Source organism: Daucus carota, chromosome 3 (genome assembly GCF_001625215.2).
Source record: "Daucus carota subsp. sativus chromosome 3, DH1 v3.0, whole genome shotgun sequence".
Lineage (NCBI taxonomy): Eukaryota > Viridiplantae > Streptophyta > Magnoliopsida > Apiales > Apiaceae > Daucus > Daucus carota.
In genome coordinates this window covers 7,922,478-7,935,775 of record NC_030383.2, presented here as the reverse complement: position 1 = coordinate 7,935,775, position 13,298 = coordinate 7,922,478, and the positions used below count along the sequence as shown (strand labels likewise).

General features: G+C 35.4%; 3 protein-coding genes across 4 annotated transcripts; 1 reads left to right on the top strand and 2 right to left on the bottom strand.

Moving 5' to 3' along the window:
- Nucleotides 1-427: 427 nt before the first annotated feature.
- On the bottom strand, nucleotides 428-6,872 carry LOC108210748 (uncharacterized). The gene is made up of 5 exons (XM_017382140.2): nucleotides 6,468-6,872; nucleotides 3,526-3,650; nucleotides 2,231-2,545; nucleotides 1,946-2,115; nucleotides 428-969 (listed from the first exon to the last, which is right to left on the bottom strand). The coding sequence occupies exons 1-5, from the start codon at nucleotides 6,810-6,812 to the stop codon at nucleotides 560-562; spliced, it is 1,365 nt and encodes a 454-aa protein (XP_017237629.1). The 5' UTR covers nucleotides 6,813-6,872; the 3' UTR covers nucleotides 428-559.
- Nucleotides 6,873-8,224: 1,352 nt separating this feature from the next.
- Nucleotides 8,225-12,208, top strand: LOC108214789 (synaptotagmin-2). 2 transcript variants are annotated; one of them, XM_017386985.2, is made up of 12 exons: nucleotides 8,225-8,735; nucleotides 9,105-9,203; nucleotides 9,339-9,389; nucleotides 9,475-9,598; nucleotides 9,845-9,963; nucleotides 10,043-10,144; nucleotides 10,236-10,310; nucleotides 10,524-10,600; nucleotides 10,687-10,933; nucleotides 11,073-11,423; nucleotides 11,566-11,694; nucleotides 11,926-12,208. In XM_017386985.2, the coding sequence occupies exons 1-12, from the start codon at nucleotides 8,625-8,627 to the stop codon at nucleotides 12,055-12,057; spliced, it is 1,617 nt and encodes a 538-aa protein (XP_017242474.1). In that variant the 5' UTR covers nucleotides 8,225-8,624; the 3' UTR covers nucleotides 12,058-12,208. The 2 variants fall into 2 exon arrangements, with proteins under 2 accessions (XP_017242474.1, XP_017242475.1); XM_017386986.2 differs by having other exon boundaries at nucleotides 8,685-8,735; nucleotides 9,329-9,389.
- A 532-nt stretch (nucleotides 12,209-12,740) lies between these two features.
- On the bottom strand, nucleotides 12,741-13,232 carry LOC108212168 (chaperone protein dnaJ 11, chloroplastic). The gene has a single exon (XM_017383898.1). It carries the CDS (start codon nucleotides 13,230-13,232, stop codon nucleotides 12,741-12,743), a length of 492 nt encoding a protein of 163 aa, XP_017239387.1.
- Between the last annotated feature and the right edge of the window lie 66 nt (nucleotides 13,233-13,298).

Sequence of the window (13,298 nt, the reverse complement as noted above, 5' to 3'; positions counted from 1 at the left end):
CTAACGTAATAGCCTGCAAACCACGTGAACCAAGGTAAACGACACTTAAGCGACAGGCTCTGGTCGAGGAGGCATAATCACAAATATTCGGGAGTCGAACCTGTGACCAAGAACCAGCTGAACCAACCCTTGGGCGGCAGTACTGGCCATTTTGTGTATCACTGGTAAAGGTTATTTATCATTCCCAGTTCAAAAAATCCAACAAACACCAGAAACACGAATGGTTCAAAAATTAAACTTAAGAGGGAAAGAAATAAAAAAAACCATGAACCAATCAAAGTGGTCAAATTGATCAATATACATACTGCTTAGTCTAGTATGAAATTCCACAGAAGTTACCAAAACTTGCAGCTTCCTCGTTTTGATGTCGTCTTACAACAGTAGTATAATGCAACTTGGGTCTGACCTGCTTCTAGTCCTACCAACATTCACAGGGCAATCAACTTTTATAATAATCAATAAATAATATCAAAATATAATCAATTAACCAGGTATGCTAGCTATTGTTACAAAAATGATCACTGACAAAATTTTTGATGAATTAACTGATTCTAAATCACTACAAACTTCTTACAGGGCCTGAAGCCCAGCCTTGTTCAATTAAAACCTGAGTCACCTTTAACTTCAATGCCTCAAATTCGTCATTCAGCCTTTCTTCGTTGGTCAACCATGATGACAGACAATGCTGAATCAATTCATATTTGCTGCAGTTTGTCCCCTTAGGGAACTTAATCTTCCCGAGCCTCGTTAAAGCCTCCAAATTGGATCCTGAGGGATCTCTAACAAAATCTTCCAGATTATCCTGTATAGCTCTGCACCATATTGGTCGGGCCACCTTAAGAAATTCGTGCACAGCAACCACAGGAAGACCAACACTCCCAAGATTTGACTCACTTTGTCCACCTCTTCCATGAAAATCAGATCCTCCAACTTTCAAAAGATCGTAAGCATCAGCCAGATCACTGTATGCTGTTCAATAACAAGTTGATACCAGTTAAGAAAGCACTGCACACTCATTATTAGGAATAACATATAAATATAGGCAAAAGTTCACCGGAGGAGTCTGAGATGGAATCCTAATTAGAGTACTATATATGCACTTCCAGAATATTGTAAAACATAAATATATTATAGGACATATAGTACTCCAATACTCCATTCAAGAGTCATCCACTGAACTAAATATAAACTAAAAAAATTCAATTATTTAGCTTTCTACAAGATCATCACAATTTATTTACTCTAATCATTCTTGATAGAATTCAATAAGACTATTTGCAAAATAGGTTATCAACAAGATCATCACAATTTATTTACTATAATAATTTTTGACAGAATTCAATAAGACTTTCGCAAAATAGGTTATCATATGAAAAGAAGTTACTCTTTTAAGAAGCCAAGGGTGAAGGTGAATGAGTCAACAATTAGCTTTTAAAGTTCAAATATTAATATAATCTGAGTGATAGAATGGCTTAGCTTGAATAGGCAAGTAGACACCGTAATAAGACTAATAACGGTCATTATCAACCCACCCATACAGATATATGCACAAAAATAAATAATAAAAACTATACATATTTAGTTATCCAAAAATAAATTGAAATTATTCTAATGACCTACTTTGATATAGAATTTTGTCTACTTAACTGATGAACTCATCTATTCTTAACAAATTGTAGGACATGCAAACTAGAATGCTCGCATCATTACTTGGGAAAGTGTGAGGGGGTGTTAAGATTCTATGGACCTACTTTCGAATAGGATTGTCTCCACTCATATAAAGACTAATGAACTCCTTCATCCCCAACAAATTATATAATATGCAAACTAGAATGCTGGCATCATGACACGGGAAGGTTAGTTTATGTTGAGCAAAAATTGTTAGAATTAGCCAAGAAACAAAGAGGAGAGAAAAAAAAATTGATATTAGACAGTATGTATATACCTGCCAATTTACCATCTCTTCTATAAACCTCTAACCCGTGGAGACCAGCTTCTTTCAGTCTTCTGATGATAGCAACTGGATTTTTTAATGCCCATGGATGAGCCAGCACAGCTACACCACCTGTTTCACGTATTAGTTGTACTGTTTCCTCTACATCAGGTTCACTTCCCCTAGACAAAAAACAAGTAAAATGAATACTGTATTAAATAATAAATACATACCTATTAAGTAGAAGGCTAGTAACACTAAATAAGAGTGAACAATAGTCTTAGCTTATTCACATACGTAGAATAAGCAGGTCCTCCATCATAAAGATATCGGGCAAAAGCTTGCTTCAGATTTTCGGCGTGACCTGCTTCTACCATAGCCCGAGCAACATGCACCCTCCCTGGAGCAACACCACTACCTGCAATCTTTGCGACATGCTCCAACTTAAGAGGTAACTTCAGCTTGTTAAGCTTTGCGACCATGTTTTTCGCACGTAGGTAACGTCCATCTCTGATATTAGCCAAAAATTTCTCCAACTCCGCAGATCTTGCTGGTCCACAACTACTGTAGTACGCAAGAACGTGCACAGGTTCTTCTGTTCCACATTCCCCTCTATATAGTCATTTAACCCAAAAAAGTATCAAACAGAAGCAGTGTTATTATAACCGCAAGTTAAGCGCGCTTCTGTAAAGATGGGTCATTTTTAAAGGAAATTGGTCATAGAAAAACCATATGGACCTTATAGCAATCAAACTGGACATATATAAGCTACACATATCTGTATATACTGATTTGTAAAGAAGACTTTGTTGAAAATCCAAATCATGTTAGTGAAAATGATGATTTTTGTGAATATTGATGACGAAGAAGAATGGAGTAACTTTGCAATTCTTCGTTACTTTGACTTTAAATTGTTCTACTTTGGATCTATATGATAATGAATTTAGTTGCTTCATCAATTAAATATCTTCTTATCTATAAATTAACTATATTCTACATTATATATCATTTATAGGGTCATGTTCCTCTTAGAACCATTAGCCTAAGAACCCTTAGAGCCTTCTAGTATTAATAAGGGTTTTGCAGCAGAACTGCATATGCAAAAAGTGTCGTGTTTATATATTATATTTTAAAATTAGTTTTGAACACACACAATGATGCAAAAAACATGTATTTAGATTTGGATCCTGAAAATCTATTCATAATTTAGGGTTCTGCAACAGATGCTTAGTGGTTCTATGGTTTTATATTAAGGACGGGTTCTATCTTGAGCGCGACCCATCATTTATATATGAAAATTTATTTGTCTTCGATGAATCCCAGCATTCCGCTTATGCTCCAGGGGGACTTGCCCTTCTATGCGCATATTGTGTTTAATAACACTAAACAGAAGTATCACGTAAATGGAAAAGATTATTTTATTTTTATGTGTTAACTGCTACTATATTCGCGCAAAGTGTAAAATGGATGTGCGAATAGGTTTTCTGACAGAAAACAGTGAATAGTCATCACTATATTGTCAGCGAGAAAGTACAGTAAAATCATTGATCTCCATACAAAAGCAGCATAAACTAAGATGTAACATTATTTACCTTGGATAAAAAATTGTGCTGATTTCAACACCTGGGATTATCTTAATTCCAAATTTATGAGCTGCTTCCAGGGCTTCAGGGATGCCCGACATTGTATCATGATCCGTCAGAGAGAGAACTTTCACCTGCTCTGAACATAATGGTCTAATTAAAAAATTGCACTACATTTACTAGGTCGATGTTAATGCTAGTACAGTGGACCAGTAATAATATCAAATTATGGGTATATATTAGATCATTAACAGATATGTACATACATGGTGTAGAGTTTTTGTTCACAACATACTATTAGCCAATACTCCTCTGTACACAATTATACATGTCATTGATTGTTGTCGTCTCGGCCATTGGAAATAAAATTAAATTGCATTTATTTCATCACTCTACGTCCATATAACAATTATTTTACTAGAAGAAGAGTCAGGAGTGATGGCTGCCACTTACACGAGGCAAGATGCTGAATTACAATAGATCTATTCTATTTGGTAGTGAATATATGTTAACACGGGAATACAGTGTTGCCTTGGGAAATTGCCTTTCTATGAGCAAAGAGAGGGAATATAGAAAGATCGTGATAACAGCTGCGGTTGTCTGTAAAATCACGGCATAGAGCTTAAAATTGATTATACTAGTTTTCTACTAACAGAGATATAGACAATTGTTGATCTGAAGTTTTTTCTGATGCAGCCATTGTGTCTACTGTCTAGTGCAAGGGTCACCGGAGATGATTAGAAAAAAATGAGAATGAAATGGTTATTCTTTAATTTCATAAGTGTTGCCACATCGACACTGGTCAACTTGAGATCATTTGATAACTTCAATGAATACTTTAATATTCACCAGATTAACTGGCTTCTTCCCATATCTGGCCGTGTAGATGTAGTGGAGCTTAATAGACGTAGATCTGAGGATAATATTCCTACTTAGTTGTCATTGATAAGATTTTATGTCATTACTCAAGTGAAGTCTTTATTTCTTCTATTTGGAGTGCCTTGAGAAACCGATAGTCCAATACTCCCCTGCAGTCCAATTGGCTTACATTATCTAGCATAACTTGAATGTGAGCTGATTCTCATTATTTTCTGGTTAGTTATCTGGTAATGACTGTTAACGGAAAGACTTACTAGTGCATATTGGCATTAAATGTTATCTCTTTATCTTGTCTTTGTCATAGATAATTGAACAGATGAGAGCACTAATTGTCTGTTTTACAATGCCCATTCAGCTGAAACTTTTAATCCCTGCCAGGCTAAGTCCATACCCTGGAACCATTATTCATGACTGTGGTACTCTCCTTGCCTCTTCCATATAGTACCAATAGAAGTACCTATATATTCTTGTTTCAATCTATTTCATTTAAATAGAACGCAACTCCCACCTATCAGGGGAATCATCAGTTCAACACTCAACCAATCATCTACGCAGTTTGCTCAGGCAAACAATCTGTCAGAAAGTCAAGTGGGAAGAGATTGTTCCTCCCTCTTTTTCCCTAGGCAATGCCCTTAGTTAACTGGCCGTCTTGTTACAAGGACAGACCCCAGCAGCTATATACTTCTAGACACACACACATATATATATATTAAAGTTCACAGATATACTTTAAGGTTCTTACATAAAAATTCCTCCAATTTGAAAATAGATGAATATTAATTCAATTCCCTCTACAGATAGCATCTCAACATGGTGAAAGACGATAAGCCCCATCCTGAAATGTCAGCTAGTTCTCCAGCCGACTGTGAAGAATAAGAATCACAAAAATTGTAATTTTTGTGCGAGAAGAGCTAGGATTAATAAATCTTGGTCACTGAGAATCTGGAAAGAAGTTATATACATGTTCGAGATTCGAGAGGTAAGATAATGCATTGCTTTATTTGATTGAACTGGTTTTGTCATTGCAATTTATGGCTTGTAAATTTGAATTTTGTAAAATGTAAATGGCTACAATTCTTGAGAGCAAAAGATGTAAGTAAATTCTGGGAAGGTTGTGTCATGTCTAATTAGGGTTTTCTCTGTCATAGATTGGACGAAATCACAAGAGCACTGATCGCTTGTTTGATAATAGCTGCTAAATCTGTACTTTCAAATATCTGCCAGTCTCTCAGTCCTTATCCAGGACACTAACATTCATGACTGTGAAACTCTTGTTGCTTCTTCTTTAAAGGCCAATCGAAGTGCCTATATATTTTTGTTTCAGTCTACTTCGTTAAAAAAAACACAACTCTAACTCTTCAGGGCCTTCATCACTCCTCCAATTTATCTAAGCAATTAAGACAAGCTACCAATTTGCCAGAAAGTCCGCGGCTTTTAAAGATTGTTCCTCCCTCTTTTGCCCTAGGGAAGGCACTTCGTAGTTGAAGTAGGAAAATAAATTTCAACGAAAAAAAAAAACCGGAAAAGATAACCTTCTGGATTAAACAAATTCACTATTCTTAGGGTAATTCAACGCAGTTGCATCCTTGGTTTTTTAATATACACATATTTTTATGATATTCAAAGAAAACCTCACTAAACATAAGAGAAACAAAAACGACCAAAAGAAGTAATCCTGAGAACCATCGTCAGTATGTATAAGCCAGTCAAGTCCAAATACTTAAACACCAAAATTTAAAATCCTGAAACAGGCAAGAGCGTTACTTATAATCTATTAATGTACTTATTAAAACTCATCCAGTAAAATCTTGCACAAAAAATCAATAAAAACATAATACTCAAATACCAGATTCTGAACAAGCCAAATTCTAACCAAACAAGAACACAGTCAAATAAACAAAAAAAAAAAAAATCAAATTACATAGACAAACACTAATAATATACTACTAGATAACAAGCAAAAAATAGCCAGAAATCAAATCTTTAAGACAAAACAAAGGCACCCCATCAAAATTACACACAGATAAGCAGTGAAAAGTAGTATATTAAGAGAGGAAGAAGAGGGCACTGACCCCATTTTGATGAGCTCTTTCAACAAGCTTAGAAGGTGATAAATACCCATCACTACAAATGGAATGAGAGTGCAAATCAAAGACCAATTTATCAGAAAACTTGGGATTAAAAACAACCCTAAAATCATCATCAAAAGAGACAGCTGAAGATGAAGAGGGGTTTGAAGAAGAAGAAGATTGGCCCAAGAAAACCCATTCGCTGACTGATTTGTAAGCTGATAACTGGTCAACACTCAGCTTTCTCTTTGACCCACCTCGCTTCTTCTTCTTCTTTGCATTCACTTTCTTTGTATTTTCTTTACCCTTCATGTTTTTATCTGTGTTGCTACTCCCATCACTCAACATATCCTATAGATATGTCAGAGGACGGAGACAAAACATAAGTTAGATTTGGGGCAAAACATAATGTTAAAAAGGACCGATTATGCTTTATGCAGATAAACGGACCGTACGTTTATAGGAGCGAAAAATAATTAATTAATCGAGAAGAAAATTGTCTGCAGTCAAAACATGAATTATTTTTAAAAATTACTCTTTAATCTATTATTAACTGAAGTTTATATAAATACATTATTCAGAATATAAAAGGAATTTTTTTTAGTTTTATCATAATTAATAGATTTAAATATTATTTTGGAAAAAAAAGATAATATAAATACACAGAGGTATTTCTTTGCTAAATAATTATTGTCTCCTTTTTTTTTAACCTATGTTTGGTAAATTCTAACATATTTCTAAAGAAACTTGCTCCAATAATAGTACTCTTTAAAAAAAATTAAAATTTACTTTCTATGTTTTAATTTTAAAGAATGTATAATCATTCCTTATCATATTTTTATAAAATAAATATTTATTTTTTTCCTTTTTCACGCAACTTTTTCCTCTTCACAAAATTATTATTGAAATGATCTATTAATATAACGTCTTAAATCAGAATTTTCTGTTTCACAATATTATTTTAAAAAAATAACTGGGACAATATTAGAATATCCTACATTTAAATTTGATTCTAACTAAAAATGCTCCCATGTGAATATTTTTGAGGCACAATATAGTGCCAAGTGCCAACGCACAAAGCAGCCCCTTTGGGCCAAGTGCCAACGCACAAACTAGTCTCTTTCTCCTGATCTGCGGCTGTTATTTCTATCCAAATTTATATGTTTTTTTTAAAGTTTAATTAATCAAATTTTAACTGGTATTTTATATTTTAAAAATTTGATGAAAAGATATTCATAGAAATTAATTTATTCTACTCTAAAATCTATTTTCAAAATTTTGGCTCATGGATTTTGTTTCTTTTTTGATGCCCTCACTCATTTCTTTATATTATAAATCTTTTCAAACATAGTAAAATTTTATAATATAAAACTCAATTTCATCCACTACTTTAATCTATTTTCACACATCTATCCATTAAATATCGATAATCCCATCACTTTTCTTGCTATTTCTTATTATTTTGTACTTATTTCATACTAGAACACATGAGTAGTACTATTTTCCTTCCAAGAGGCAAGAACAATGACTTAAACATACAAGAGTGCCCCTACTTATTCCGCATTAAGTATTGTATTGGTGAGCCTTTTATATTACTTCATCAAATCAATAATTAGTTGAATATCACTCTACTCCTTTTGAGTTGGTTAATGGCTATATGGGACCATTTCTCTGTTTTCTTTTGTCATGCAACTTCTTTTTCAAGAATTTTCTGTGGCCTACTATGATAAATTCGTTTTTTCCACCAATCAAAACACTCTACCGACGAGCCTACACTATTATTGCATGACTTATTCTACTTTGGTGGATGCTTCAATGCACATATGTATGTATGTTAAAGAAACAGTTGAATATCAGGTAGGATATTAATCTTCTTTAACATTTCAGTTGATTTTTCTCAAAGATCATATCTTTTACATCTTTGTCTAGCTGAGTATCTTCTGCGGACATCCAAGTCTCGGGAACCTATTGTGTTGCATGCATCTTATTTTCCCGAGACCATACTGTGTATGTTTGGTTTGGTTTTAAGCTTGGAATTTTGGAAGGAAATCAAAGTTTCATTTTTCAGCTTGTAATGTTTTTCTTCCGGGTGTGAGAAAATTGTTGTGGAGAATTCTGGTGATCTGATTGAAAAAAGAAGAAGAACAAATTAGCAGAGAGATGGGTATTGTGACCAGTGTTATGGGAATTTTTGGGTTTGGACTGGGAATCACAATTGGCCTTGTTATCGGCTATTATCTCTTCATCTATTTCCAGCCTACTAATGTTGAGGTCAGTTCTTGCATGTTCACTTTGTTTACAACTTCTGTTAAATAGTTTGCATATATTATATGTAAAGTGATTAAGATTTGCATCTGCATATTAGCTTATAACAAATCAATAGCAGTGTTTTGACTTATGAGTATCTTTGGCAGTGTACTTTTGTTCTAACTTTTAACTACCTATCTGGATTGACCTATGTGTGTGTGTGGTGTGAGTTTAAGTATGTGCTTATGCAAGTGAACAAATTTATAAAATTTCATATGCAACTATTGAATGCTACTAATGTACCAAATTGCTAGCCTCTGCTTTGCCTTGTCATTGACTAACTTACATTTCTCACCTTATTCTGCACCGTGGTTCTTCCACTTTGATCATTAGAATCCTACTGTTCCTAGTTTGGATGAGAAAGACTCTAAAGCTTTAAAGATGTTGATCCAAGAGCTACCAGTTTGGATCAAATATCCAGACCATGACCGCGTAAGTTCCTACTGTTTCAAGCATCTCCTTGAACAGTTTTATGTAGTTCCAGTAAAAACACGAGGGCCGAAATTGCAGTTGATTATTTTATCTCTCTTGTTGCATTCAACATTGATATTCTACAGTTACATTCAGGTTGATTGGCTAAATAAGTTCATCGAGACCATGTGGCCTTATTTGGACAAGGTAGTTCTTAGTTGTTACCCCTTATGCTTTCATTAAATTCACATTCTCCATACTATGGCTGAGATGTCTGGTGCATAATTTTCAGGCAATTTGCAAGACTGTTAAGACTATTGTACAGCCCATTATTGCCGAACAAATTCCGAAGTATAAAATTGATTCAGTTCAGTTTGAAGTTCTATCTTTAGGAAGCCTACCTCCTGTTCTAACAGGTTAAGCTACTCTCCATTTCTCCGATTATTACATGTAACCACTAACTACTAATGTATGCACACAATCCTGGTTACTGATGGATCCTGCTATAGATCTTATATTTCTTCCAAGTACTTGAGATGTCAAGTTAAAACTGCAACTCGGAAATAAATTGTTTCTGCCAAGATTTTGAGATTTTAAGCTGAATGCCAACGACATGTCCTCAATATTTTTGTGCTCATCCAGTCAGTGATATTTCATCTCAGGAATGAAAGTTTATACCACTGCGGAAAAGGAATTGATAATGGAACCATCTCTGAAGTGGGCAGGGAACCCAAATGTCCTCGTAGCAATAAAGGCGTTTGGGCTAAGAGCCACTGTTCAGGTATCGGAAAGCACACACACAGAAATTATACATTAGGACTCCTAATTTCTGTGAGTAATGTTGGTCTGGTGCATTTCAGGCGGTTGACTTGCAAGTATTTGCTTGTCCACGTGTTACCTTGAAGCCATTAGTTCCAAACTTTCCTTGTTTTGCAAAAATCTTAGTCTCACTCATGGAGAAGGTAAAGGAAACTCTAAATATACTTCTGATTGAATTAAATTTACTTCCATGTGAACTTCTGCTTCTCCAAGTTTTTCACTTTTAATCTGCAGCCTCATGTTGACTTTGGACTAAAATTGCTTGGAGCAGATGTAATGTCCATTCCAGGCTTGTATCGATTTGTCCAGGTACTATCATAAGGCTTATGTTGTCAAAATTCTTATTGTCTTTGGATAGACTTGTGTTTAACCTTCTTGAAGTTCAACAAAGTTGTAGAAATTTTATGCTCCAGCAGCGCAGCAACTAATTTTTTACCTAATTATTGTTTATTGTTTTTGTGACGTATAACTTCTCAAAATATTCCTCAACATTTGTTCTGATTTCTCAATCCGTTCTTCCAGGATCTTATCAAGGACCAGGTTGCAAATATGTATTTATGGCCAAAAGCACTTGAAGTGCAAATAATGGATCCTGCAAAGTAAGTGCATACATTCTAGTCTTCGCCTCAGGCATCACCATGTCGTTTGCTCAGACCAAATATATTTTGTTGCTGCCTACTGACAGGGCCGCCAAGAGACCTGTAGGCATTCTCCAAGTGAAGGTTGTGAGGGCACTAAAGCTTAAAAAGAAAGATTTTTTGGGTGCTTCAGATCCTTATGTGAAATTAAAGCTTAGCGAAGACAAACTTCCATCGAAGAAAACAACAGTAAAACACAAAAACTTGAACCCTGAATGGAATGAAGAATTCCATGTAGTTGTCAAGGATCCTGAGTCTCAGGTTCTGGAGATTGTTGTGTATGACTGGGAGCAGGTAACAGTTTTTCCTCTCATTTAAATGCTTCTTTTTGTGGAAGGCAAGCAAGTTTTGACAAAACACACACACACACACACACTGTCCTTGACGAGGTCAAGCCTTTAATTATCATTTGTGGACATTTTTCCGGGCTCAGGTTGGCACACATGACAAAATGGGTATGAATGTTGTCCCGATAAAGGATCTTTTGCCTGATGAATCCAAAGTTCTAACTCTTGATTTGCGGAAAAACATGGACCCTGGGGATGTTCAAAATGAAAAACTACGTGGTCAGCTTGTTGTTGAAGCAATTTACAAACCTTTCAAGGGTAGTGAGATTCCACTTGATACTGAGAATTCTGACGAGGTGCAAAAGGCTCCTGATGGAACACCTGCTGGTGGTGGTTTGCTTGTAATTATTATTCACGAGGGTCAAAGTATTGAAGGGAAAAACCACACGAATCCATCAGCTCGTCTATTATTCAGAGGAGAAGTTAAAAAAACCAAGGTAATTACATCTATGATGCTCTGCATACTCTCAGAGTCTTAGTACTGGGTACTTTATTTTGGTAATCCTATCTTGTAATAGCATAGTATATCATAACAAAATCACTTTTGAAAATGCTCTGCTTGTTCCTTGATCACTGCAGACAGTGAAGAAGAACCGGGATCCAAGATGGGACGAGGAGTTCCAATTCATGCTGGAGGAGCCACCTACTAACGACAGGATTCATGTTGAAGTTGTTAGTACTTCAAGCAGGATGAGTCTATATCCTAAGGTACAGATAACAACATCTGTTTATACGTAACAAACTCCATTATGATCTCCATAAAAATAAGTCAGAATAAAATGCAAATATTATATTTTATGGTGGACTTTAGAGAACTTGAGTTAGTGGAACACCTTGAATTCGAGTGGCCATTTTATAATTGCAGATGTTTTATTTAAACTGTTTGTAGCAATGCTTATGATCTGAATCAACTCATATATTCAACATATTTTACTATAGGAAACACTGGGTTACGTAGACATATACCTGTCAGACGTGATAAAGAACAAGAGGATAAACGAGAGGTACCACCTCATTGATTCAAAAAATGGTATGATTCAGATCGAGATGCAATGGAGGACTTCATCCTGAGCTAAATGCGGAATTTGTACAGTAGAGCCTGCATTTTTCAACAATTGAAATGTCTTTCAACTGAGCAGCATTGATCAATGTAAAATGGTTTTGCATAAATTTCAATTCAAACTGTATATTTTCTTAAGCTAAATAGCAGACATTATTTACAGTCATTGTGTAAACTATTCTCTACAATCACTTTCTGATACAAAGCCTGTACAGCTTATTTGTTGAGAAATGTGTGGGGTGAATTGTGGTAATACAGATTACAGAAACAAAATTTATAGCAGTTGTTGCCTCGTCGGTCTGCGATTTAATCATTCAGTTGCTAAAAGATGCCGAGTCTCTCGACCGTTACCAGTTAGAAACAAAGAATTTTAAACTGGCAAACTAGATCCTGTTCAGTGTTCACAAAAGTTCGTTATTGTCAAAGGCATTAAAATGTTAATTCATCGTTTATAAATATATGTATAACAAAAATATTTACCCAACATCTATACACTTTATTAAAAAGCGAAAATTCAAGTGCTGAATCTGAGACAGTACTTTCGTAGTACTAACAGAAAGAAAAGCTAAACAGTAACTTTAAAATATTTACTGAGAGCTTATCGACAACACTAAGGTTGTACTAGTACATTATACTATCAAATCTACCTAATAAACGATTTACATAATTAATGACTAAGCGATCCCGAGTTGAGCTACCAACACTGATCAGTTTCCCATGATCTCTGGCTCGTGTAGCCTTTATGCCTTGAAGTAACAGCTGATGCTGAATAACACGGAGACCTAGTCCTTAACATCTGTAAATCATACTCGGCGCGCTTCTGCGCATCAGACAGAGTATTATAAGCTGCACTGATCCGCAAGAAAGCCTCAGCGGACGAGTCACCTCGTCCGCTGGATGATGCAACATCAGGGTGCATTACTCGGGCTAGACTCCTGTACGCTGATTTGATCTCGTGACGTGAAGCTCCCATTTGAATTCCTAGAACTTCGTATAATGATGCATTGGTCGACATTGATTGATCAATGTACGTGTTATAATACCCGCTCCTACCCGCATTCGCGGTTGATGAAACCGCGGAAACAGAGTGTGATGTACGCAGCCTTACCCCGCTCGGTGGAGCAAGTTTGGGACTAGTAGTGGAAGTTGGGATTTGGAAAGTTGAAATGGAGAAAAGAGAGGCCATTGGATTGAATGAAATAATAATTGAGAGAATGTGGATATAATGCGATGAGAAAATGTGAGATTGAAG

Excerpts from the sequence above, each read along its gene's own strand:
- LOC108214789 (XM_017386985.2), top strand. The coding sequence starts at position 8,625 with ATGGGTATTGTGACCAGTGTTATGGGAATTTTTGGGTTTGGACTGGGA. Across the intron at positions 9,390-9,474 it reads TGTGGCCTTATTTGGACAAG|GCAATTTGCAAGACTGTTAA; the intron begins GTAGTTCTTAGT and ends CATAATTTTCAG. Across the intron at positions 10,311-10,523 it reads GCTTGTATCGATTTGTCCAG|GATCTTATCAAGGACCAGGT; the intron begins GTACTATCATAA and ends CCGTTCTTCCAG.
- LOC108212168 (XM_017383898.1), bottom strand. The coding sequence starts at position 13,232 with ATGGCCTCTCTTTTCTCCATTTCAACTTTCCAAATCCCAACTTCCACT.
- LOC108210748 (XM_017382140.2), bottom strand. The coding sequence starts at position 6,812 with ATGTTGAGTGATGGGAGTAGCAACACAGATAAAAACATGAAGGGTAAA. Across the intron at positions 2,546-3,525 it reads AGCACAATTTTTTATCCAAG|AGGGGAATGTGGAACAGAAG; the intron begins GTAAATAATGTT and ends ATGACTATATAG. Across the intron at positions 2,116-2,230 it reads GGAGGACCTGCTTATTCTAC|GGGAAGTGAACCTGATGTAG; the intron begins GTATGTGAATAA and ends TTTTTTGTCTAG.